We start from the raw sequence: 26,270 nt of genomic DNA, 5'->3' as shown, positions 1-26,270 counted from the left end.
AACAAAGAAAACTTATTCGATACGTCGCAAATAAAGCTTATTTCCGTGAAATAAGCGAAATGCCACCTTCAGCAATGTTTCTCAATGCAGAATACGTAAGTACGAATATTCAAATTAAATGAACTAGCAAATTTCAGCAGTTTGTCCGATACGAGTAACTTTACTCTTACCTCTTTTCAAGTTCCGATCGGTTCTGGATATCTCCTTTACATCAGACGTTCAGAGAAAGAATCAGTTCTTTATATCTTCACTAAAAATTATAGCCAGTGTGGGGATCGAACCCACGACATTCGCGTTATTAGCACGACGCTCTAACCAACTTTTTTTTTATATATATAAAGGAAATACCCCCTACACGGAGGTATCCCCCACCATTCACTCTTTTCTCACTTTTACACTTTTCAATTCTTACATTTTTCTTTGTTTCTTATCAACTGGACGAACACAAATACCCATGCCTTACCCGGGACTCGAAACCAGAACTCCTGGCGTTGTAGCGCGCTCTGCTAACCACTTCGCCACGGAGGTCGACTCCAACTGAACTAACCGGACAAGTGAGTGCCTCGACGTACCCGTCTTGTGAAAATAACTTCAATCAATCAACTTCCGCCGTAGTTTGCCAAAATGATTCCACAGTGCTCACGAGAATATCACTGTCACAGGGAGTGAACCAACGATCTTTCATTTATTGACATCCCATTATCACAATATCATGCAAAAGTCCGGATCAGAAAAAATAACATTACAGAAATTATTTTACGTTTTCTTGAAGGTAGTAAAAAAATCCTGTAATTTCAGAAAGTTGTATCAAGAAGACATTTCCAGGATAAGGCATAAGGAACGCTCTAACGATTAACGTTCCCTTCTTAAAAATACCAGTAATATCTCCATTGTGTAACTTGGATATGATACACAACATCGTACTATTTTTTTTTTTTACTTTAAACATCCAACATATCGAAAAAGATAAGATTCATGATCCTGGCCAGTGTGCGGATCGAACCCACGACATTCGCGTTATTAGCACGACGCTCTAACCAGATGAGCTAACCGGCCACTATACAAAGAGAAATTAGAAAACAAATTAACGATGTGAATTGAAGCTGTTCTTGATAATGAAGTCACTCCATAAAATACTCTGTAATACGAAATTGTCTCCAAATGTTGTAAAATAATTTGTCTTGAAAGAGGGTTTCTTGAAGAGTAAGCACTAGCAGTAGAAATGGCACTTTTCTGAAACATGACTATTTTTTTCCCCGCCAAATAAATGTTTCTCATAAACACATGCACATTCTCCTCACACCTTGATAGATCAACATTAAAAGACACTAAAATTCACTAATTCCATTCAACACACCGAATTTTAAATTCTTAAAAATCTTACCTAACCTTCACAAATTGATGATAAATGTCAATGGGAAATGAATTCAAATACCAGTAAAATGGAGTCACACACTTGTTGAGTTAAGAATCGATATATTGTAAATAAATTAAATCTATTGGCAACACGAGTTGGTTCGGGTTGAAATTGTTCTTGAACGTCTTGATGGTGACGTGAGTATTCCTTCAACGGCGGATCTTACCTCTGGTAAATTACTCGTATCGGACAAGCAGATTTCTTCAAATTTACAGGAGAAATTACTTACCGAATGCAGTTTCTTTATACTTGTGAAAGTTCGGGGAAGGGTTTCCTCGCATCGTTTATTGAATTTTGCCGGTAAATCATCTATTTTTCGATATAAATGTGTGACCGATGCACGAAAGGTCTTGTACATCCATTTACTTCCAGGTGGATTTAGCCTGTGTGTGATGACGCAATTCCCGTCAGTGTTTCCAAACACGTGTTTTTGTAACTGAAGACGGTATTTTTCCGCAAATCGTTTGTGGGGCTATGCGAAAATGGAGTGTGGGGCTACGCATATTTCTTTTAAACAAATTTGTAACTATTGTAACCTGAACGTAACCCTACCTAACCTAACCATACCGGAAATGGTTCGTGGGGCTATGCGTCAATGGTTTGTGGGGCTTCGTAGGTATTTTTAGATGCAGTGGGGTGGAAACACTGCATGCGGAGTACGATAGTGAAACTGTGACCGCCATGTTGCGTGTTACCGAATACAAAAGAAACAAGCAAAAATTATTCGATATGTCGCCACTTTCAGCAATGTTTCTCAATGCAGAATACGTAAGTACGAATATTCAAATTAAATGAACTGGCAAATTTCAGCAGTTTGTCCGATACGAGTAACTTTACTCTTACCTCTTTTCAAGTTCCGATCGGTTCTGGATATCTCCTTTACATCAGACGTTCAGAGAATGAATCAGTTCTCTATATCTTCACGAAAACGTATGGCCAGTGTGCGGATCGAACCCACGACATTCGCTTTATTAGCACGACGCTCTAACCAGCTGAGCTAACCGGCCACTACACGAAGAGAAATTAGAAAACAAATTAACGATGTGAATTGAAGCTGTTCTTGATAATGAAGTCACTCCAAAAAATACTCTGTAATACGAAATTGTCTCCAAATGATGTGATCCATCGTAAATTCATTTGTCTTGAAAGAGAGTTTCTTGAAGAGTAAGCACTAGCAGTAGAAATGGCACTTTTCTGAAACATGACTATTTTTTTTCCCCGCCATATAATTGTTTCTCATAAACACATGCACATTCTCCTCACATGTTGATAGATCAACATTAAAAGACACTAAAATTCACAAATTCCATTCCACACACCGAATTTTAAATTCTTAAAAATCTTACCTACCTTCAGAAATTGATGATAAATGTCAATGGGAAATGAATTGAAATACCAGTAAAATGGAGTCACACACTTGTTGAGTTAAGAATCGATATATTGTAAATAAATTAAATCTATTGGCAACACGAGTTGGTTCGGGTTGAAATTGTTCTTGAACGTCTTGATGGTGACGTGAGTATTCCTTCAACGGCGGATCTTACCTCTGGTAAATTACTCGTATCGGACAAGCAGATTTCTTCAAATTTACAGGAGAAATTACTTACCGAATGCAGTTTCTTTATACTTGCGGAAGTTCGGGGAAGGGTTTCCTGGCATCGTTTATTGAATTTTGCCGGTAAATCATCTATTTTTCGATATAAATGTGTGACCGATGCACGAAAGGTCTTGTACACTTCTCAACATCTTATTTGACCGCCCCGAAAGAATTCTAAGTCCCGAAATCGTAAACTTAGCAACATTGCACTTCAGGTCCAGGTGAGAGTAGCCAACTTTGAGTAGGTCCTTCCACTAGACGAAAAACGCTGTGGTGATAGGTTTTCAATTTAACACTTTCCATGAACTTAGAAACTATAAACAGCTATTATAATACACAATCAAACAGAAATAATAAATTAGAAAAAGAACCTTGAAGGATATTTACGATTCTGCTTGCTCGACTTAAAATTTTGGGGGTTTGAAACACTGAATAGAGTTTTTCTCCACCTGGAGGAAATTGCCATCAAATATGTGCAGAAAGAAGCAAATTTGTGAGGAGTTTATGCGACATTTTATTTACAATGCCTTGCATAATATCGAACAGTTCTCAAAAACATATATTTTACACGAATTGTCGAGAAAATGTGCTTGAAACACAGGAAGGTGGGAGTCTTCATAAACATCAACACGTTTTTAAGGGTATAACGTCATGAAGTTAACGTAGAGCTGTTGGTTAGTAGCTGCTATCCTTATTTTTCATCAAGCGTGAAAGGTCGCGGGTTCAAATCCCACCCTCTCCTCTTTGTTATTTTTCTTATTTTTGTTTGCTGAACAGATATCGTTGATATTAGAATATTTAAAAATGAATCCGATGCACACTTGAGGGACGTCCCTTCTGCGCATATTTCCCCTTAGAAGTTTCCAGGATTTATAGTTAAAACTTTTAATTTTAGTTATTGTTCATATGTTGTGTTAACACACACATCATGATTAATTCACAAATCACATATATGTATTCAGGATGCAAAATGTAATGTTATTTAAATTATGTATTGTTTGATCTTCACTGACACCTAAAATATTGATTATTTGATTTCGATATACTAAAAAGAGATATACAGTTATGTTAAGTAGTGATGTAGTGCAGTACTGTAACGAAGGAGAGCGTTTAATGAGTTCAAATTGCTAAGATTGGTAATTTTATGTCCGTTCCTTCGTAATGACTGTTGTCAATCCCCTCACCACCGTCTTACCATGCGTCTAAAACTAATTGTAAATCTCTAATTAACATAAATAAATTGTTATTGCGACGAAGGCCGATTCGATAAGAAACTACTAATAAGTATTTATATAGTGAGTGACAAACAAAAAATTCAAAACCTCATAATGATCGTTAATTCCTCACTGCTTTGTATCTAAAATGTTTGTCTTCTTTGAACAGAAAGTACGAGAATCATTTATAACAAACTTTCCCCACTAACTTGGCCATATTCGAAACCACCATTACAGACTTAGCTCTATGTAACTTGATTCTGCGCATTCCACGTGGCATGTGACTTCCTCCTATCATCGAAATAACTTTCTCTTACTATTTCCTTTCCTCTCGTGAAATACAGAGACCAATGTTAACTTCTTAGCACGGTGAATAAACTTTACACCCAACAATATAGTTACTCCTCAAAAAATCCTGCCTAGGTGGAGAATCGAACCTACGACCACCGTCGTAAGAATCAAGCACGCTACCTCTTCTCCATGTAGCTCATGTTAAATTTTGCTACCAGTTTGAAGAAACCAATTCACACATAATGTCATATCTATAATTTCCTCATGGCAATTTTCATGAGGAAACTAATTCAGATAAAATCGAGAAACGCTGAAAGGGAAAAATAATGAACATGTCTATTGGCGTTTTGTCATATTTTGTAAATTGTGTAAAAATCCCGTGTTTTGAACAAGCAGTCGTTTAGTTACGAAGTATTTAGTTGTTTGTTTAAAGTAGGAACAGCAGAGCGAAAAAGAGTAATTTGAACCAGACCTTGACAAGAAACTTAGCTTTTTTCCAAAGACTGTATGAATAGAGAGAGGAACGTATGAAATATAAAATATGTGTGAAATTAAAACAATGGGAACCTTGAAAGATAATACTAACGAACTTCAAACTATGAAAAACGTATTTTCGTGGTGGAAAACTCCAAGTCATTTTCGAAATATGAACTTGATGTTTTTTTCTTTATTATGAAGTGGAGATATGGGACGATACGATCCCTCAGCAAGAAAATTTTAAGTAAGCTACCTCCAACGTCTTCAATGGTCATAATTACTAATTAGGGTCCGGAAGTTGATGAAAAATCAACTTTTTTTCTGACCCTTAAAAACAATGCTAAACCTGATTTCATGTCCGTTTCCCTTGAGTTAGAGCCGGAAAACAGTTTATATTGCATTTTTTTTTCATTTTTCGGCCTTTTTTGGCTTTTAGTTTATTTGTCAGTATTTTTAACAGTTTTTATTGCATTTTTACTTATTTTTGAGGTTTATTTTTCTCCTCCCCTGTTGTTTCGTGCATTTTAAATGCATTTACTAGTAAAACTTACATATTTAGATTTCTTGACATGGTCCCTTTAGCAAATCCACCATGAATCGAATATACGGTCAATGGAAACGCATAATATTATTCTTAACTGAAATGTTTGGCAATGGATTAAAATACTTTGTGTGAAGATCTACTTTGAGGTTCTTTTTCTGGACACTATTATCGCTTTAATCTGTAGTTTTAAAGTAAAATTTGTCACAAAATTAAATGCAATTACACTCTGGTATACGCGAAGCAGAACTGTATTTTCGGATGCTGGCCGACTACAGTATCACAGAAGGCCCGCTCTGAAAGGAGATGAATTGGTTGATTTGGTGTTTTAAGTCAACTTTCTGCATAGTAAGGGTAATCGGGACTGGACCTACAGTTTAAAGTGAGATCCGAACCGAATCCATAAAAAAATGTAAACCGTGTGGTGTATGGGGATCGTATGCTTATGGAATGGAAGATCATGGTTTCAAACCTACTTCTTTGCAAAATCTTTTTTGGGAAGTATACGGCTTTGGACGAGAACGCTTATCTACGTTTCTTGGATATTTCCGTTGATATTTATGCGATTTATGTCCAGCATTTCCGGATGCAGAAAGTTGACATATAAGTTCTTAATATATGTTAACTTATAACAGCTGAATGAAAGGAAAAGTATTTCCTAAAATCCTGCCAATCACTGAAAGATTAAAAACATTAGTAGAAGCATTACTTGAGGCATGCACAGTGGCGACGATTATGGAGTGTGGGGGGGCAGATGACCCAGCACTATGGTAAACATTATCTAGCAAGGGAAAGAAACAGTCCTTCCCCCCCTCCCCCCACCTTGCCTCATCAGTAGAGCCCGGAAGTTCAGGCATTTATTTTTGTTAAAATAGGCAGGCAAAAAGGCATTTATAATGTGGAAAATAGGCACTAAAAGTGAAAAGAAGGCAAAATAAACCGAAAAAATGGCACATTTGGAAGTCGCTTACTTTTATATATAATTTCTGGCAACATGTTAAAATCTACATTGGGAAGAGCATTTCAATTTTCTCCATCTTGACTGCACATAACTACAAGGTGTTTTTTTAAGTTCTCAACATTCATTTATAGTCGTCTGTCAGAGAGAATGTTTTTCATAATAGAAAATGATCTTTCTACTTCGACAAAAGTTATTGGAGCATACATAGAACAAGCTAATGTAGCTGGACTGATTTCGGTAACAGCATTTTCATCTTTTAGAATATCACAAATTGTTTTCAATTGTTTCAAGTCCTTATTTGCACTCACTACCCGTTTGCACTTTTCCGCAACAGCTGACCCCTTTTCTCCTGGCACTTCCATCATCTGCTGCATAGATTTCTCGAAGATTTTCATGGATGCTCAGTTGAAGCAACATTGTGCCGGAGTTTCGAACCATTTTTCGCCAAGAACCAAGGAAAAGACACACTTTGCAGAAGCGTTTGGTGTTGTGCAAGGTATCTTTACTGAACATTTCGCATAAAATCATCATAAATTTGCCTTCTTGAATTCAAATGTGAAAGCAATTCTTTCCAGGTGGATGAGAACCTGTTCAGTGTTTCACAATGCACATATATTTTCCTATTTTCAAATTCAGAACGAAGAATCTTGAAATATTTTCAACATTCGTATTTCTACTTAACATTTTTTTTGTCTACTCATATATTTTATTACTGCTTTAGGGTATCTTTACTTTATAGAATGTGAAAGAATGAAAAAAAATCACGAGCGTTTTCATTCAGGAAGAAGAAATGTTGCAAAGTTGGCTACTCTTAGTTGGCTCTGAAGCGCTGTGCTGCCAAATTTACGAATTCCGGACTTTGAAATTTTTCAGGGCGGTCAAATAAGATGTTGCGAAGTGTACATCCATTTACTTCCAGGTGGATGTAGCCTGTGTGTGATGATGTAATTCCGGTCAGTGTTTCCAAACACGTGTTTTTGTAACTGAAGAAGGTAATTTTCCGCAAATGGTTTGTGGGTCTATGCGCAAATGGAGTGTGGGGCTACGCATATTTTTTCTAAACAAATTTTTAACTATTGTAACCTGAACGTGACCCTACCTAACCTAACCATACCTGAAATGGTTCGTGCGGCTATGCGTCAATGGTTTGTGGGGCTGCGTTGGTATTTTTAGATGCAGTGGGGTGGAAACACTGCATGCGGAGTACGGTAGTGAAACTGTGACCGCCATGTTGCGTGTTACCGAATGCCAAAAGAAACAAAGAAAACTTATTCGATACGTCGCAAATAAAGCTTATTTCCGTGAAATAAGCGAAATGCCACCTTCAGCAATGTTTCTCAATGCAGAATACGTAAGTACGAATATTCAAATTAAATGAACTAGCAAATTTCAGCAGTTTGTCCGATACGAGTAACTTTACTCTTACCTCTCTTCAAGTTCCGATCGGTTCTGGATATCTCCTTTACATCAGACGTTCAGAGAAAGAATCAGTTCTTTATATCTTCACTAAAAATTATGGCCAGTGTGGGGATCGAACCCACGACATTCGCGTTATTAGCACGACGCTCTAACCAACTTTTTTTTTTTTTTGATAAAAGGAAATACCCCCTACACGGAGGTATCCCCCACCATTCACTCTTTTTATCACTTTTACACTTTTCAAATCTTACATTTTCTTGCTTACATATCAACTGGACGAACACAAATACCCATGCCTTACCCGGGACTCGAACCCAGAACCCCTGGCGTTGTAGCGCGCTCCGCTAACCACTTTTTTTTTCTTTTTAAGTTTTCTTTATTGAAATTAGCTACTTCTTACACAGATTTTACATTTGGACGTCAATTTCAAAGGATCACATGTAGGAAATTTGCATACAAGGCTTTACAGGTTATCTGATCATTGTGATAATATTGTTCACTGGCATAGAATTTGAATGACAGTGCACATAATAGACGTAATGTCCTATGAGAAATTGCACTGCACGTGTTCTTGTGAGAGGAAAATACTGAAACTCTGGAGTTAATATATGGTTCACCGTGAAGTCATTCGGAAAGCGGCGGCATATGATTCCAAGTAACTTCTTAAGGTGTTTCCAATGTTCCACGACTGTCACACATGTCGTCAGTCGATGCACTAAGGTGTCGTCCTGTGCACATTTGGTACAATGGGAGTTGTCTGCCATAAGGTATCTCTGCAATCGTACTCTAGTGACGATAGCATCGTGTACAGTTAAGTACCATATGGAGCGCACTCGAGTGGGTAGGTGGGTCGCCGATATGTTTCTCCACACGATGTTCCAGCGCACACTGGGGAATAATGGGACAATACGCGGAATATGTTTCATCCGCTTTTGCAGCATTTTTGATAGAGATTTGACTGTTATATCAGAAGGATCCACACTTGGAAGGAGCATCAACATGTAACAAATTTCCACTATGGTTGTTCGTAAATAGAGAAATTTAGTGGGTATAACACCTGGGTAAATTGGGGCACATAGTTCCACTTCATCCAGCATGGAGCGTAGCACACGAGCCGTAATGCTATCTTGATTCTGGACCATCATGGTGATATGGCGGTGCAAAAGTAAGGCTTGCGCTTGTCGGTCGATACTCAGCAGGTTTAGTCCTCCAAGGCGAGTTGGTAGGCATAGTGTGTTATGAGCTACATGGAACAGGTGACCGTGCCAGAGAAAGCGTGTGATCATTCTCCGGATTCTCGCAACCGTTTGGGTAGGCACGGGTAGTATTTGCGCCACATACCATAGTTTCGAGAGTGCATAAGTGTTGACATATTTGATTCTAGCGCTTAGTGACAGTTGGCGGAGTCGGTTGAAATGTAATACTGCTTGTATTTTGGGCACTATGGTTTGAAATGTGTGGTTGGAAGTCTCGACCAGGTTTCTCGAGAAATAGATCCCAAGTACTTTCAATACGTCCGTCACGTTCATTGGGACAGATTCTGTCCAGTTCCTTGCCATTCTCCCCAAGGGTAGTATTTTTGATTTTCTCAGGTTGAGACACAAACCTGTATTTACTCGTAATTGTTCCAAGATTTCCATTAGGTTAATATAATCCTGATGATCACGCACCGCCACTGTGACATCATCGGCGTATGCAAAAACTCGGTAGGTCATGCCATACGCTTGTATTCCTTGTAGTCGTTGATTTATTTGGTGTAGGAAGGGACTAAGAGCTGTACAGAAGGCGAGGAGTGAAAAGGGGCAACCTTGCCTAACAGAGCGCTGAAGAACAAACGGCGAGGATAATGTTCCATTTACACACAAATGTACCCGAGCCTGGGTGTATAGGCTCTTTATCGCTTCTACGAAGGATTCTCCGCATCCAACCTGAGTTAAATGCCGAAATAGATAATGATGATACAATGAGTAAAATGCTCCTTTGAAGTCCAGGGCTACTAGAGCTGCTTCCGAGTCAGGGGCTTCATTCATTACAGTAACGATGTCTCGTATGCTAGTGAGAACGGTTGTTATATTACCATTAGTTCCGTGCACAAATTGATGAGGGCCTAGTAGAGTAGCTGCATAGTGTTGTAGTCGGCGCGTTAATATTCGTGCCAATATTTTATAATCGGCACATAACAAAGTGATGGGGCGATAATGTTCAGGTGTTAAGGGATGTATCACTTTCGGGATTAAGACCATGACCCTTGTCGAGCTTGTACGACCTAACTTCTTCTGCGCAAAACAGGCTTTGAGCCACCGCATAAGCAGGTCTGCCATGGTAGGCCAAAATGTTTGAAATAATTCAATCGGTAGTCCGTCTATGCCCGGGGTTTTTCCTTTTTGAGCTTGTTGGATGGCCGCTTCCACTTCTTCCTTAGTGAACGGTTGGTTTAAGATGGCTTCATCTTTCCCTGAGAGCGTGGGGATATCGGGGTATGTCACGTGTTCTTCTTCCGCCTGGGGTGCCTTAAATTGTGCTGCATAGTGTTCATATAGGCATGCACGAATGTCTGAGGGTTGTGTGAGGCATTCGTTCCCTTGTTGCAATCTCGTTATGAGTTTCCTTTTCCCACTTCGCTGTTCTGCGCTTACATGGGCAATACTGGCTTGTTCTTGAGGGTCAATTGTTGGGAGACGACTTCTCACCACGAAACCTGCCATTCGCTCGTGGTGCATCCTCAGTAGGACCGATTGTATACGTTTCAGTTCCTGCAGGACTGGGTCGCCCCGTATGAGTTGTTTCGTCAACTCGTGGAGTACGCGATAATAGAAGTTGTATTTCTTATGGAAATCCGTATGCATCATACGTGTGTATGCTATACAAAAATGCTTGATTGACGGCTTCAGGAACGTGTCCCACCATGTGATGATATCAGTTTGGCGCCTGCTCATATTTTCCCATTCCTTCCACTTTTGTTTGAAGGCTGTTCGAAATTGCTCATCTTGGAGAACCCGACTATTAAGTTTCCAGTATCCCCGTCCCCGGACTGCAGTTTTGGCGTCCATTGCCATGTCTAGTTGCACACTGAGGTGGTCGGTGAAGCAAGTGGGAAAAATCTTTATAGATGACACTTTGAGTAATAAGTTCGCACTTACATAGAAACGGTCTAATCGACTGGCCGAGTCTGGACGTATGAAGGTGAATCCTTCCAGTTGTGGGTGCTTGGTTTCCCAGACATCTTTTAGGTGAAAGGCCTCGACTAGGGTAGAGAGACTAAGGGATGAGTTAAACCCTGGATATTGATCTTGTCGTCGTAACACACAGTTAAAATCCCCAGCAAGGACAATATGTTGGTGGTTGCCCCCTAAAGCTGTCGCCACTTCTGTTGCATAGAAAGTGTTTCGTGCCTCGCGGCCACTGATCCTGAAGGCGCATAGATATTACAAAACCAGATTTTACCTATTTCGACGCACGTAATTCTCCCAGAGGGATGCAGGAAAGTTTTGTTAACAGGTATACCTTGTCGTACCAAAATGGCAGTACCTGTGGCGTTGTATGTGAAATTATTATATATACTGTAGTCGTGGCCACATGTAAAATCGTCTGTACCGACCTCTTGAAGGAAAAGAAGATCGAGAGCACTTTGCTTTATATAATCGGTCAAGGCATGGTGTTTGACTGTAGAGGATAGTTTGTTCAGATTTAGTGTGGCAAAATGATACACGAGAGCCGTCATATAACACACTAATGATATAAACAACCAAAACATTGCATGTACTTACAGGTTTCCTGAAGAATCGGTATTTAGAGTGGTCGTCGTCGTGGGGTTGAGGGGTGTTTCCAAAGGGTTGGGCACAATTGTGGTCAGGGTATACTTCACTGGCGATGGTGAACGCTGTTCGTTCGTTTTCTTCGCCGGGTGGGTGTGATTCTGGTCCGTGCTACGTTGCTTCTTCCTCTTCTTCTTTCCCAGTTATGACGCTTGTCTGGTTAAGGCAACTAACTAACCCGGTAAGTTAACGATAGTTATTGGAAGCGCGTGGTAAATATATTCCTGTTAGTGCCTGCTCCAAACAAGGGTCACAAACACCTTTCGACGCTACTTTCCTGTTGAGTAGTTATGTTATAAAACAGGTAAACCATCCACAGAAAGGCAACGTCGCGTTCCGCTAAATGCAGGAATCCGAGGAACGGTCAAAATCACGAAGATTCCGTTCCAATTACTACTTTGCTTATTTGCGTTGTCCACAGCAATGTTCCTGTAACAAAATGACGACACCAAAAAATACTTAATCACAATTTAACCCTCTTAAAACTAATTGATCAAACAGTCTTGTATAATTTAATATCCATCGTAATCTTCAAAAGAAGCAAAAAAGGGGAAAGGGGAGAACAGTCAAAAAGACGTAAAATGACTAACCATTCAAGGACATTATCCTGGTTCTTATTCAAAATACCTATTTATATGTATATACACTTATATTGCTTTTGTTTCAATGTGTTCAATTTACCTCTAATGGAATGAAGCAAGCAAGAAAATATAAAGGAAAGAAAACTTCAATTTTAACCTCCTTTTATTTCAACAATTTTTAAAACTATCTTGACTTCCTAATAACTCGTGAAATATTATTACATGGTCCTCAACCTCTCATTTTTAAGAGTGGGAAATATTCTTTACAAAAACGAGTACAAGGAACATAACTGCACTACTTAACAAAAGGCAACGCAATGCCATTAACAATCTACGGAGGCGTTCTTCAATAACAATCAATTCTTAACATCTACGTACAATCAAGTGTATGTACCCTACGCCGTAGCGCTATCGTATTTTGCGGTGGAGAGTTTATTTTCTCCGAAATAAACTCTATAAACGTACAAAAGTACGAGTAATATTCCCAAATTGAATATATAATATTTGGAATGTTACACAGTATGGGTGAAGATGGGGTCGGCAATGATGGGGGTTCTAGAGTCAGGTCCATGTTTGTCGTCTGCGAAGAATCTGCATCTACTGGTGGTGAGTTCTCGATGGCTTCCTCAGGAGTCGTCTGCGTGGTATGGATACCTAGCGGCATGATTGTAGTCTCGTCATTGGCAGATACTGGAACCTCCATGGAATCGACACTAGGCAGGGTGCTGTTTTCTTCGGTCGGCGTTAAAGGGACACCCTGTATTATATCGGAACTGGCATCTACAGTTGATTCAGTTTGCGTCTTGGTTGTTGGAGCTGGAAGTACTGTCCGATCATTGTGTATCACTTCTTCAGCGCTGTTGAGGTTGAATGGGGCGGGTCGCACTCTCCCTGCGTACGAGTTATCACTTGTGCGTGCTGTTGGCCTCTGGCGACTAGGGCATTGGTTAAAGAAATGATCGACCGCGTCACAGTAGGAAGACGTACGCTCTTGACCATTGTACGTGACCCAATATCGGCCGCCACTGATCGTAACATATGAAGGTATCGCACGGGACAAGTTCATCTTTACTAATTTTCTTCCGGTTCTCACTGGGTATATGTGGTCTTTCGAATACGTTTCGTCATCAAGGAATATCACCTGTCCATAGTTAGTTAGTACAGAATAAATTGCTTCATCTGACATTTCACTCTGCACGACGTGCAGCCGCACTATCACATGATTTTCATCTGCCCACGTCATTATCACTTCATGTTCGCCGTCATCGTCATCGTCGCGTAATAACTGTTCACCCGTTACTTTAGACAATAATTTCACAAAAACACATTTTCTATAATAGTCTACTTCTATACTTACAACCTGTTCTGGTTTCAGTTTCAATTTCGTACTTATCCAGCGATGTAGTTCATTTGACGTTGGCTTATATCTCACTTCTCTAAAGTTCAATTTCAACGTGTTCACTCGCTTAATGGCCATTTTCAAGACTTCAGTTTTGTTCGACTGGACGATTACGTAATACACGCACGCTGTCTCAACTACACGCTACGGGAGAGAGCACCGATCCAACTTCCTCCTTCCGCGGTTCGCGCGAGACTGCTCTTCGCCACGGAGGTCGACTATTTTATTACTGCTTTAGGACCAACTGAGCTAACCGGCCAAGTGAGTGCCTTGACGTACCCGTCTTGTGCAAATAACTTCAATCAATCAACTTCCGCCGTAGTTTGCCGATATGATTCCACAGTGCTCACGAGAATATCACTGTCACAGGGAGTGAACCAACGATCTTTTATTTATTGACATCCCTTTATCACCATATCATGCAAAAGGCCGGATCAGAAAAATAATATTACAGAAATAGTTTTACGTTTTCTTGACGGTAGTAAAAAAATCCTGTAATTTCAGAAAGGTGTATCAAGAAGACATTTCCAGGATAACGCACAAAGAACGCTCTAACGATTAACATTCTCTTCTTAAAAATACCAGTAGTGTTGCCCACGGGACGAGACGGGACAGGCTTTTAAAAATTCGAGACGAGACGAGATTGATCATGTGTCCCGAGACAAACTATTATTTTTACATTGAACATGCAACATATCGAAAAAGATAAGATTTACGAAACTGGCCAGTGTGGGGATCGAACCCACGACATTCGCGTTATTAGCACGACGCTCTAACCAGCTGGGCTAACGGGCCACTACGCGAAGAGAAATTAGAAAACAAATTAACGATGTGAATTGAAGCAGTTCTTGATAATGAAGTCACTCCAAAAAATACTCTGTAATACGAAATTGTCTCCAAATCATGTGATCCATCGTAAAATCATTTGTCTTGAAACAGGGTTTCTTGAAGAGTAAGCACTAGCAGTAGAAATGGCACTTTTCTGAAACATGACAATTTTTTTCCGCGCCATATAATTGTTTCTCATAAACACATGCACATTCTCCTAACACCTTGATAGATCAACATTAAAAGACACTAAAATTCACAAATTCCATTCAACACACGGAATTTTAAATTCTTAAAAATCTTACCTTGATGATAAATGTCAATGGGAAAAGAATGTGACAATGGAAATACCAGTAAAATGGAGTCACACACAATTCTGATTAAAAAGTCACACACTTGTTGAGTTAAGAATCGATATATTGTGAATAAATGAAATCTATTGGCAACACGAGTTGGTTCGGGTTGAAATTGTTCTTGAACGTCTTGACGGTGACGTGAGTATTCCTTCAAAGGAGGATCTTACCTCTGGTAAATTTCTCGTATCGGACAAACAGATTTCTTCAAATTTACAGGAGAAATTACTTACCGAATGCAGTTTCTTTATACTTGTGGAAGTTCGGGGAAGTGTTTCCTTGCATCGTTTATTGAATTTTGCCGGTAAATCATCTATTTTTCGATATAAATGTGTGACCGATGCACGAAAGCTCTTGTACATTCATTTACTTCCAGGTGGATGTAGCCTGTGTGTGATGACGTAATTCCGGTCAGTGTTTCCAAACACGTGTTTTTGTAACTGAAGAAGGTACGTTTCCGCAAATGGTTTGTGGGGTTATGCGAAAATTGTGTGTGGGTCTACGCATAATTCTTTGCAAATAACTTCAAATCAATCAACTTCCGCCGTAGTTTGCCGATATGATTCCACAGTGCTCACGAGAATATCACTGTCACAGGGAGTGAACCAACGCTCTTTTATTTATTGACATCCCTTTATCACCATATCATGCAAAAGTCCGGATCAGAAAAATAACATTACAGAAATAATTTTACGTTTTCTTGACGGTAGTAAAAAAATTCTGTGATTTCAGAAAGTTGTATCAAGAAGACATTTCTAGGATAACGCGTAAGGAACGCTCTAACGATTAAAATTCTCTTCTTAAAAATACCAGTAATATCTCCATTGTGTAACTTGGATATGATACACAACTTCGTAGTATTATTTTTACATTGAACATCCAACATATCGAAAAAGATAAGATTTATAATCCTGGCCAGTGAGGGGATCGAACCCACGACATTCGCGTTATTAGCACGACGCTCTAACCAGCTGAGCTAACCGGCCACTATATATAGTTTTCTAGGCATTTTGACGAAAGGACACATATCAAATTTGTTCGTTTAATCTGTATTTTCATTCTTCTAATAAGTTCTTTATCACAAGGGGATATAGAGATTCTCTATCTAGGCGATGGATATCTTTTCAATGGTTCCGCAGCTACGATTCTCCAGTCCCTTCCACCCACTTGTCTTATTTATTTACTTTATTCATATCAACTCACGAAATACCATGAGTCTAACGAAAACACACAGATATAGTTAGAACAAGAAACACACCTCGCGTCGAAGGTTCCAGACTCTGAGTTCTGGCTTTTTTGCGAGGGTGATTATTCCTGTGTGTCTGTTTATCATCTTTGTCTAAAAAATAATCCTCATTATTGCCGTGATTAACCTAGGGGAGACCAAAGCGACTGAAATAACAAAAGTACAGAAAATGCAAGACACATCTGCCTAGGCATGTTATACCTTGGGAATTAGCAATCTGAAAATTAACTTGCGTTTCAGTCGACTACTTGGGAAAGAGTAGCCGTAGCCGTAGCCGAGCGGGTTAAGGCGTTCACTCGTCTTGAGATCGTTCGCTGCGGGACGGCGTAGGTTCGAATCCGGCTCTGGTCGGAATTTATACGGCCTACGTATAGGGCCGGTGGCAACCCACCATCGTGAGGAAATTGGGGAGCTCCGAGTGAGTGAGCGTAATCCGCTCACGGAGACCTACTATAACGGCTGGGGATACGTCGGGCCGACCCCCCGACTATTCCAATACTGGTTGAAGATCTCCACGCTTAGAGGTGACGAAGGAAAGCGTGGGAGGGAGACCGGCAGTCGGTAGGTAAGCCTAGGCCCTTCATGGGCTGTTGCGCAACGGATTATTATATAGGAACCCTCTACTATGTCAATGGCTGAGGGCCCTCCCTAAAGGCTTACTCGTCGGCGGCCCCCCGCACTGCGGGGTTTTGCGGGTTGTAGATCCGGCACTGCATATATATATATATATGTAAATGTCGCTTCGATATTTCCCTTCTCCCTCTCTTTCTGTCGCTTATTTATTTCTTCTCTCTTTCTCTCTCTCTCTCTCTCTCTCTCTCTCTCTCTCTCTCTCTCTGTGTTGTATTTATTTATCTTCTTCTGCCTCATTTCTTCCGCCTTTCTCTATGTTGCTTCTTGACTCTCTCACTTAACACGTTCATATCTTATGATGTCAATTAATTCCTCCTTTGGACACGATATTTCGATTTGACGCCTTTTAGAAACTTCCGTTATCCCCCTTTTTGGAAGCAAGAATCTCAGACGATATTTATAAGCACCTCGCACCTAAATAATTTTTGCATCATCAATTAGCGACATAAAGTGCACAGCTTGTTGACACATACCGTCTTTATAAATCCTCTTCATCGTTGTAGATGGCGACACCAAACAGCAATCTCAGCAGCGATGCCAAGAAATGAGATTTACAGTGTATTTGCACTTCTGCAAACGCTCTATGTGCTTAAATAATATTTACTGCTGGAAATCCCAGAGTAACTTGCATATAAGGTTATGTGTACGTTAAGACCTGCACCAAATATTGGACAACTTTTAAGATGATAAGGCACGCTGTTGAGGGTCACGAGCAATGCATGAAGCTGATAGAAAAACTAGAGAAGACGGGAAACCCTCTGCTAATTTTCTTCTGTGGATCTAAGGATTCCGCTGGGAAGAGTTGGTGTCCAGCATGCGTTACAGGTGAACATTGTGTGTAAGCTTGTTTTGTACGTAGCTCTTCTGCTTCTTTAGATTAATCGCAGGAATGACTGGGGTTGATTGATTGATTTGTTTTATTTTACTTCGCTTTTCTGCCAGTTTTGGCTAATCGCGAAGATGAGGATGAATTGTGATAAAAATTAACAACACACAAGTCCCAATGAGGATTATACTGGCTGTGAGTCCGGACGTCAAAACCTTGCTATAGTCGAAAAAATGCAGTCCAATGAGTACTGCGGGGAACCGAGTTTGATATTTTGGTGTGTTCAGAAAGGTAACCCCTTACACCTCGCCACGATGAGTGGTGATTAGATGGAACTGATGAAAGGATATTCACAAAGTAACATCCTCTCCCTATCCAGGACTTGATCCTGGAACCTACGGTGTGTAGGATGTTAAGAAGAAGCTAAACGATTTCTAGTTATTTTTGTATGTGTGATTTACTTGACCATGTAGATTTAACAAGTTTAATAGCGTTAAAAACAAAAGAATTGCATATATCATAGTTTAAGGAAATCCAATAGAAACAAATGACGTTGTTTTAAGAGGAGTGGCATCAATTTAGTACGTTGGTGCTGTTGCTAGAATGTAACTTGCCCCGTCTAGTTGGCTGCACCGTCTGCACTACCTTCCGGACCAGTGTAGGTATGTTTGGTGCATGGTCACGTGGTGCGTGCTAACTAATCAAATGACCGTTTAAAGCAGCAGACAGGCATTTGTTGAATCTTCTGAACTCGAACACCGCTTTCCGGCTAGTTGGTTGAGCGTAATTTCCTTGCACCACTCTGACACTGCACTGCACTGAGTGTTAAAAAGTGCAGCCAACTCGACAAGGCTACTGTTTTACATTTAAATTAACGTTTGAATCATAGTTATTATTTGTTCGAATACTGAATTTGAGCAGGGGTGCCCATCCCCTCCAAGGCCAATGGCGCAATCCCACCCAAAATCATGTTATGCATCCCCCCTCCAAATATATTATTCGCGCACTCATACCATATAGTAATCCCCACAAAGTAATAATAATCCCCACGATAATACAATACGGTTCCTCTTTCAAAGATCTCCCCCCTGCCGTTTTCTTCGGGTAAATATAATTACTTTAGTAACCCATAACAATAATTACGTAGATTTTATCTTCAGTGCAAATTTAACTTGTTAAAGTAAAATTTTTCTGTGACGTGAAGTTAGAAATGCAGATTCGATATATTTTTGTTCCAAATGATGCACCTGGTTTAAATCAAGCAGTATACCAACACTAAGCATTAAGTGATGTTATTAATGAATATCGAGAATATCGCTTATGTCTTGTAATGCACCTATAGTATAAAACTTCACACTCACCTCAGCAAAGCGCTAAAGGAACACGCATTGTTGCAACACATTATTGCGAGCGAAGAGAGGAAAAATTTTTTTATATCCATCTCTGCAGGCTTTCAAGAATATTAATTTAATTGGGTGTCAATACTTTCTTAGAATCCAGAGATAATTAATTAGTCTTTCCCAGCTTCTCTTTTGGCACGTTCGGCGTTCGGGGTCACTAAATACAGTCTCTAAAAATGTAATGTTCGAACTCTCTCTCCACTACAGAACTTCTTTGACAACCTAAGATTTAACACTTTATCAAAAGCTTCCTATCTCCCCCTTTAAATTTAATACTCAATCCTACCACCATAATTTACAAGCCAATTTTAGACTTACTGTTGATATTAAAGAGTGGATATTGCCTCCTCCAAAAAATTAATTCTCAGTCTCCACACAAGAATTTCGCAACAGTCTAAGACAATAGTAATACCCAAGAATTGGATACCCCCTCAATTTAATGCTCAATCCCCCTCTAACTAAAATACCGCCATAATCTAAGTCCTAGAGTTGGATACTGTCCCCCCAACGTTTAATTCAGAATCCCCCCAGAACCCACGTGTAAAATAAGGCCTAATATTTTGGAGGTGGATCTTTCTCCCAACCCCACCCCCCCTTCGTTAACACTCTTAAACACTTTCTTTTCTTCATCTAATGGATTAAATATGGTGCATTTAAGGTGTAAAATTTTTACATATATTTTGGAAAAATATATAAATGTTGAATTTTATATTATTTGAAAAATAAATCCCCCCCAAAAATTTCGATGGCGCACCCTGCGTCATAATACCCCACTGTGGGCACCCCTGAATTTGAGCACCTGTGCAAAACGGTATTCCATTTCCAGATCCATTTGTAGTAAAGATGTTCACAGGAGATTAACATTTAAAATACAAAACTACTGCTACATGATTTTTATTACAATCTAGTCGATTATTTATTAAGTAGAAATGTCTAGATTACAATAAAGGAATATACGCAGGGTGTCAGTGCGCAATATCGACAAATATTTACAGTGCGTAGAGCTTAGCATTTTTTCCCTCTCAAATTGTACGCATTAACGCCTAGTTTTGGAGCTGCAAGTTCTTGAAAAACTGTAATTTCTATCCTGCATGTATGCAAAACTGAGCTAAAGGTCATAGTTACCACATTTGATAATTTTTTTCAGCCGGAAAAACACGCTGAAAAAGATAAAATGCTTCGAAAACAGTAATTTGCTCCCAGTGACCAAGTGTTCACACTCCAAAGGCCAGTGTTTGCTTCGATTAGTCACACAGTCTGTCAATATCGTACTAAAAAGTTTGTATTTTTTGACGGAAACAATAAATGCCAGTGGTAACCATGAACCTGGAAATCTCCTATAACGGCTGGGGGTTCGACATGCTGACCCCACGTCACCCCATTAACTGCAATCGGGAGATCGCCCTAGGCCCTTAAAGGGCTGTCGAGCCACGGGTTATTATTTTATTATTTAACAATCATTGTTGCATATATTGAAGATAGAAAAAGCAGTTTTCGGGGGCTCGTTGCGTCAAAACGTTTAGTTCTACTTTACGCCACCTTGCGCTGTAAAATTTTGATGGTGTTGTAAAACTTCAACCTATAATGCGTGTGTGCGTATATGTAAAGTTCCCCTATTATAACAGAAACCATAAATATTATTATCCTCTTGCAGCTGAACCTGTGATTGAATACGTATTAAAGAATCACGATGGCAACTTCCATTACCTATATGTTGACGTTGGGGACAGAACTTTGTAAGTAACTATTCAACTTCAGGAGTGTGCAATGCTTATCGTCGCTACCGATATATCCAGATAATATAAATTTCAATCTTGATTCTGCTGGAGAGGTGAGAAAAAAAGGGTTCATTTTTTAAAACCCAGAAAGATACCTTCGAAATAGTTTTACACCTTTCAACAAACCATGAATTGAGCGAAAGGGTTAATCTCAGGGCTTCATCATGTCAGCTTCTCCGTTAGCATGATCCGTTTTCGTAGAGTACTTGCATCATGTTATCCGACCGGAAAAATAAATATCATTGGCAACAATAAATCTGTAGTAACATGTTAAGACAAGGCTTCAACTAAAGGTTTTTTCTACTGTTACGGCGGTCAGGGCCGGATTAAGGTGGGTGCTATTGATGCTTCACCATTTGGCCCATTCCTGAAATAGACCCAGATGGAAACAGGCGAGAATTTTCCGAAAGCTGAACAGTTTTCTTTTACTATATTAACCTCAAGATAAATCTTAGAATGAAATTTGGACGCCTAGACACAGCGTTACTTATTATACAGTTACTATTATTCTTTGCGCTGTGACGTAACTATAACGTCGTTGTGTTTATTGATCACCGAAGATTTCAAGTTAATGCTATCAATTTTACGTTAAACAGTTTACTTAGTAACAGCATTAGGCCAAATTTCGTCTTAATCCGGCCTTGGGGGTGGCTGATCCTAGTGCTGGCAAGGGAAGTGGGGAGCGGCGGAGCGACCAATCCAGCACGATCAGAAACGCAGGAGCCAGTAGAACGAGGTTCACGTAGTACTTCTTCCTGCCGCGTTGTAACTCTCGGCGCCACCGCCGTTGTCTGGTTGGCCTGCGGCGTAATCCCCGCTCCCCACTACCTTCTCTGTCGTCTACAGCAGTGTTCCGCAACCAGTGTGCCGTCACAAGGTGAAAGGTGTGACGCGAACTTTTACCTACTATTGTAATATTGCAAGAAATTAATTGTCGATTTTAAGTAAGAAGGTGCTTGTTTATTCTTGCTGATAACTGTTATATTTTCATAGAAATTAAATGTAATTTATTTACTCAATATTGTTATAGTTTGCTCATCTTATATGTATTCTCGCCTGTAATATTGGGCCGGTTTGATGGGTTACAGGCGGCAAGCTTTGTGTTCACCGCAAAGAAAGCCGCGTAAGACTTTTAGCAAGCCTTTTAGCGGCCCGCACAAATCATACAATATTCAAGCCAGTTCTTTGTTTGTAACACTGCATCTTTTGTGTACGGATGGCTGTTTTCTGCCTGTTTGTCGGCGCTTCTTAAACTTTATTGCTCTTTTGCTTCCCCGAAGGACCCACACATTGTGAGACAACAATTACAGTATTTCAGTTCAGTTCTATCACAGCTGTGCTCTGCAGTAGTGCGAATATTGGATTGCTACACCAGTCTTACTATTTTCTTTTTTTCGATATGGATAAGTTCCTTGTACGGAGTGGTCCGTCCTCGAGTGCAAGTAGTGAAACCATCGAGCCCGAAAAAAAAAAGAAGTAGTTCACCGGCAATATAGTGATAACTATTTATTTTACGGGTTTTTTGGTGTGGTGACAAAACATGCCCAATCCCTGAGTGTGTTGTGTGTGGTGAAAAACTCAGTAATGCTGCTATGGTTCCCAGTAAATTAAAACGACATTTGTCAACAAAATATTCCTCTCTGTTAAGTAAAGATGTGAATTATTTTCGTCGGTTGTTGGAACAAAATTAAAAAAAAAAAGTGACGCTCATGACTACGTCGGTACGTGTTTCGTAAAAAGTCCAGAAAGTTAGCTATAAGGTAGCCGAACTTATCGTAAAGGCCAAAAAACCACACACAATAGCAGAAACGTTGTTAATTTCCCGAGTGTAAGGAAATGGTAAAAATAGTCCTGGGTTCAGAAGCTGCTACTGAAATTTCAAAAATTCCTCTCTCTGCTAACAAAATCAGCCGCCGAGTTAGTGACATGTCCAGTGACATCGAAGACATTATGAAGGAGAAAATAAAGAGCAGTCGAAAGTTCTCACTTCAGATCGACGAGTCCGCCGATATTGGCGGTCACGCACAACTTCTTTCCTACATAAGGTATGTTGATGGGGATGTAATTGCAAGTAATTTCTTTTTCTTTTTTTTTTTTTGCAAAGAACTACCCGAGCGAGCAACCGGTGAAGAAATATTTCGTACGACTAATGAATATGTGGTCTGTAATGAATTAACATGGGAGGACTGCGTTAGTGTTTGTACAGACGGAGCCGCTTCTATGACAGGCCGAGTGAAAGGATTCGTGGGTAAAGTAAGCGAAGTAAATCCTAACTTACGAACCGACCATTGTCTCATTCACCGCGAAGCCATTGTTGCTAAGTCTTTGCCAACTCCTCTGAAAATTGTGATGGACGAAGTAGTAAAAGTAGTGAACTTCATCAAATCGCGGCTCCTAAATATGCGGCTTTTTAACGTTTTGTGTCAAGAAATGGGATCAGAGCACACTACACTTCTGCTACATACAGAAGTACGATGGGTATCTCGAGGTAAAGTGTTAACGCGAATGTTTGAACTTAAAGAGGAGGTACTTTCATTTTTGACTATTGAGGGACATGAGTATGAGGATTTATTTGCAGATCATGAATGGGTATCTAAGTTGGCATATCTTTCCGATATTTTCGTACACATGAATGAACTAAACAGAAAAATGCAAGGTAGAAACGGAAATATTCTGACTAGTATGGATAAGATTCAAAGATTTATTAATAAGTTGAACTTGTGGATCCAGACAATTGAAAATGGATCGTGTGAGATGTTTCAAACTGTATGCCCCTTGCTGACGATAACAAGGTGTTGATGGAGATAATTAAAGAACATTTAGTACTCTTGCAGCAGACTTTAAAAAATATTTTGGAGAGAGCGTTGAGGATTTTGACTGGGTTCGAGATCCATTCAGTATGGATTCAAAATATCTTCCGAAAAATTTACGCTTACGAGAGGAACTGGCAGATTTGAAAGCAGACAGAACATTGAAATAAAAAATTTTCGAAGTGCCTTTGGATACATTTTGGTTGTCGATAAGCAGTGAATACCCGGCTATCTCCGAGATGGCAGTTAATGTGTTATTACCATTTTCAACTACTTATTTGTGTGAACTGGGCTTCTCGACGTTGACTGCAATTAAAACATCAAAGAGAGAGATACTCAAATCCATCGATGAAGAAATGAGGCTTGCTTTGTCAACGATTCCGCCACGAATCAGCCGTCTGTGTGCAGCTAAGCAGTATCACATTGAAGGTATGAGTAGAGTTATTTACTTTAAAATTCGTATTAGAAATGTGTATTTTCTACAGTGAGTTAAAGTTAGTAAATTTTTAATAAATGCATAAGTCTATTCGTGTTTTATAATAATAATAATAATAACAACAATAATAATAATAATAATAATAATAACTGATTACAAAACGACGTAATATTTCGTAATTATATTAAGATTCATATAATTTTGAGGGGACAGACATTTTGGTGTGCCGTGTTGAGTCTAGGCCCGTCTGGGGTGTGCCGTGAGTAGAAAAAGGTTGCGGAACACTGGTCTACAGGACGTTGTTGCCACTGATTTCGGCGCAAGCGAGCAAACGTGGCGACAGGCCGGGCTGCGAGCTGTAATTTGGGGGTGCAAGCACAGATGTCTTCACCACCAGAACATTCACGTCCTTGACAACGTGGCAACAACTGACACGCGAGGGAAGCGGCGACCCCTGGTAGGCAGAGGACAAAGCATGTGCTGTCTCCAAGCCTTCTGCCAATGGTTGAAAACACTCGCGTGACGACCGGGAAAGTTTGCTAGCAGAAGAAAATCTATGGTTTGGCGGGAACTGTGCCAGGTTAAACCTTTTGCAATGCATGACCGGCCGCCGTAAGAGTAGAAAAGACCTATAGCAAAAAAAAGTTACCAAGAAAAGTTTTCGCATTGATGATCTCTACACAGTGTCAAATTTCGTCAGTGGTTAACTGAGAAGCCTTGTGCTCAATAATAATATGTAATAATTACGCAATATTAATGATCATGTTGTGTTAAGTGTGGATATTTTTCGAGAAATGGAAGATTATGTTTTCATTTTTCCAAATATAAGGTCGTCGCAGATACGTATAGCGCAGGCCCTCGTGTTTCCTACCAAATGAAAACTTATTTTCTGACAGATGGATGTATAGAATGGTTTCTCATGTCTTGCATTTTCTATTCGTTAATAAGTGGTTATTGAGTGTAGCCAAAAACTTCTCTTTACGAAACTGTCAATAAACTTTGTTACAATGAAGAATCCTTGAAGTGATATTTCGAGCAAGAAAATTGTACAGTTTTATCCATCATTGTAGCTGAGTATCCGTTGTCGAGATATTTTATACAGTGTATCCTATATCCTTTGCCGTGCGTATCAATGCAGTATATTCATCGCGTGTGTATTCCCATTAATCTTCCTGATATTACGTTTTGAAATTTCAAAATTTCTATAAAGACAAGTGACCACGAACAATGCTGATGATTTCTTATAATGTAGCCAGAGACAGCCGTATTCTTCTCACTCAAATAGATCGTCCCAGGTTGAAGTCCTGCCTAGGAATTGGTTTCTTAGTATTTCATCATGAATTTAATCAAGTCATCATTCATTTTCATTAGTGTAAAGTGACAGAAAAGAGACTTAAATTTTAAAAAAGAGCACTGTCCTTGGACTCAAATGTCACTTGTCAGCTGACATCCACTTTCCGTTGGGAGTGTGTGGCAGTGCTGTGACCCTCCCGTGCCCCATACTGGATGCTAATACTTGTCTTTGATTTATTGCTTAAGTTGTGGATATTCCAATGTCTAAAAGGAATAGTATAGAATAATCTATATAGTTGTTTAAGACGACCTAAGTTAATAAAATTTTTAATTAAAAAAAATACAAAGTTTCTCATATTTTATTAATTCTTGTTTCAGTTTTAAAGATCCACACTGCATCTTCCGTAAGAATGAGAAGCTGAAATTGACAACTATGCCTACGTTGCTACGTTGGGGAACATCCCACCAACGTCTGGAGCAAGCGCAGTGCTCAAATGCTGATTCCATAAGGGCTCTATTGCCATAATGACATGGGAGGAAAGAGACGAGACTTTGCAGATAGTTTCGTTAAGTGCATGAGTCAACTTCTTTAGTCTCTCTGTTCAGACCTGATAGTTGTATTCCACAGATCTTCAACCAACTTGTAGAGCAAAATAAAACCTTGAAAAATACTCTTAATGTTAATTGACGACTAGTATGAGAAATGATTCCCTACTCAACTGCTGGTTCCATGGGGATTAATCATCTATGTAAAATAATTCTATTTGTGGTATTTCTTTTGCTTTATTCTTATTATAGGAGACTTCACATCGAAGCGATAAGCGACACAATAATTGGTATCAAAATGGCATATCAATTAATCAATAACACTGGTCAACCAATTTTAATTTGTTTTTTGCGACATGGATGAAAATTCAATTTTCTTTATCAATCCATGATGCTGAACACGAAACTG

General features: G+C 39.5%; 1 protein-coding gene and 4 non-coding genes across 5 annotated transcripts; 1 reads left to right on the top strand and 4 right to left on the bottom strand.

The window, feature by feature from the left end:
* Window positions 1-982: 982 nt before the first annotated feature.
* TRNAI-AAU (transfer RNA isoleucine (anticodon AAU)) lies at window positions 983-1,056 on the bottom strand. The gene has a single exon. It is a non-coding gene; the product is annotated as a tRNA-Ile (tRNA).
* Window positions 1,057-2,350: 1,294 nt separating this feature from the next.
* On the bottom strand, window positions 2,351-2,424 carry TRNAI-AAU (transfer RNA isoleucine (anticodon AAU)). Its single transcript has one exon. It is a non-coding gene; the product is annotated as a tRNA-Ile (tRNA).
* A 12,009-nt stretch (window positions 2,425-14,433) lies between these two features.
* TRNAI-AAU (transfer RNA isoleucine (anticodon AAU)) lies at window positions 14,434-14,507 on the bottom strand. Its single transcript has one exon. It is a non-coding gene; the product is annotated as a tRNA-Ile (tRNA).
* A 1,298-nt stretch (window positions 14,508-15,805) lies between these two features.
* TRNAI-AAU (transfer RNA isoleucine (anticodon AAU)) lies at window positions 15,806-15,879 on the bottom strand. Its single transcript has one exon. It is a non-coding gene; the product is annotated as a tRNA-Ile (tRNA).
* Window positions 15,880-17,421: 1,542 nt separating this feature from the next.
* LOC145992712 (thioredoxin domain-containing protein 17-like) lies at window positions 17,422-25,986 on the top strand. The gene is made up of 3 exons (XM_083129096.1): window positions 17,422-17,597; window positions 20,653-20,734; window positions 25,694-25,986. Exons 1-3 carry the CDS (start codon window positions 17,456-17,458, stop codon window positions 25,839-25,841), a joined length of 372 nt encoding a protein of 123 aa, XP_082985222.1. The 5' UTR covers window positions 17,422-17,455; the 3' UTR covers window positions 25,842-25,986.
* The last annotated feature ends 284 nt before the right edge of the window (window positions 25,987-26,270 follow it).

The sequence above is a fragment of the Lepisma saccharinum genome, chromosome 9, assembly GCF_977018435.1.
Source record: "Lepisma saccharinum chromosome 9, izLepSacc3.1, whole genome shotgun sequence".
Lineage (NCBI taxonomy): Eukaryota > Metazoa > Arthropoda > Insecta > Zygentoma > Lepismatidae > Lepisma > Lepisma saccharinum.
The sequence above is the reverse complement of the archived record's forward strand: the minus strand, read 5'-3'. Positions and strand labels throughout refer to the sequence as shown.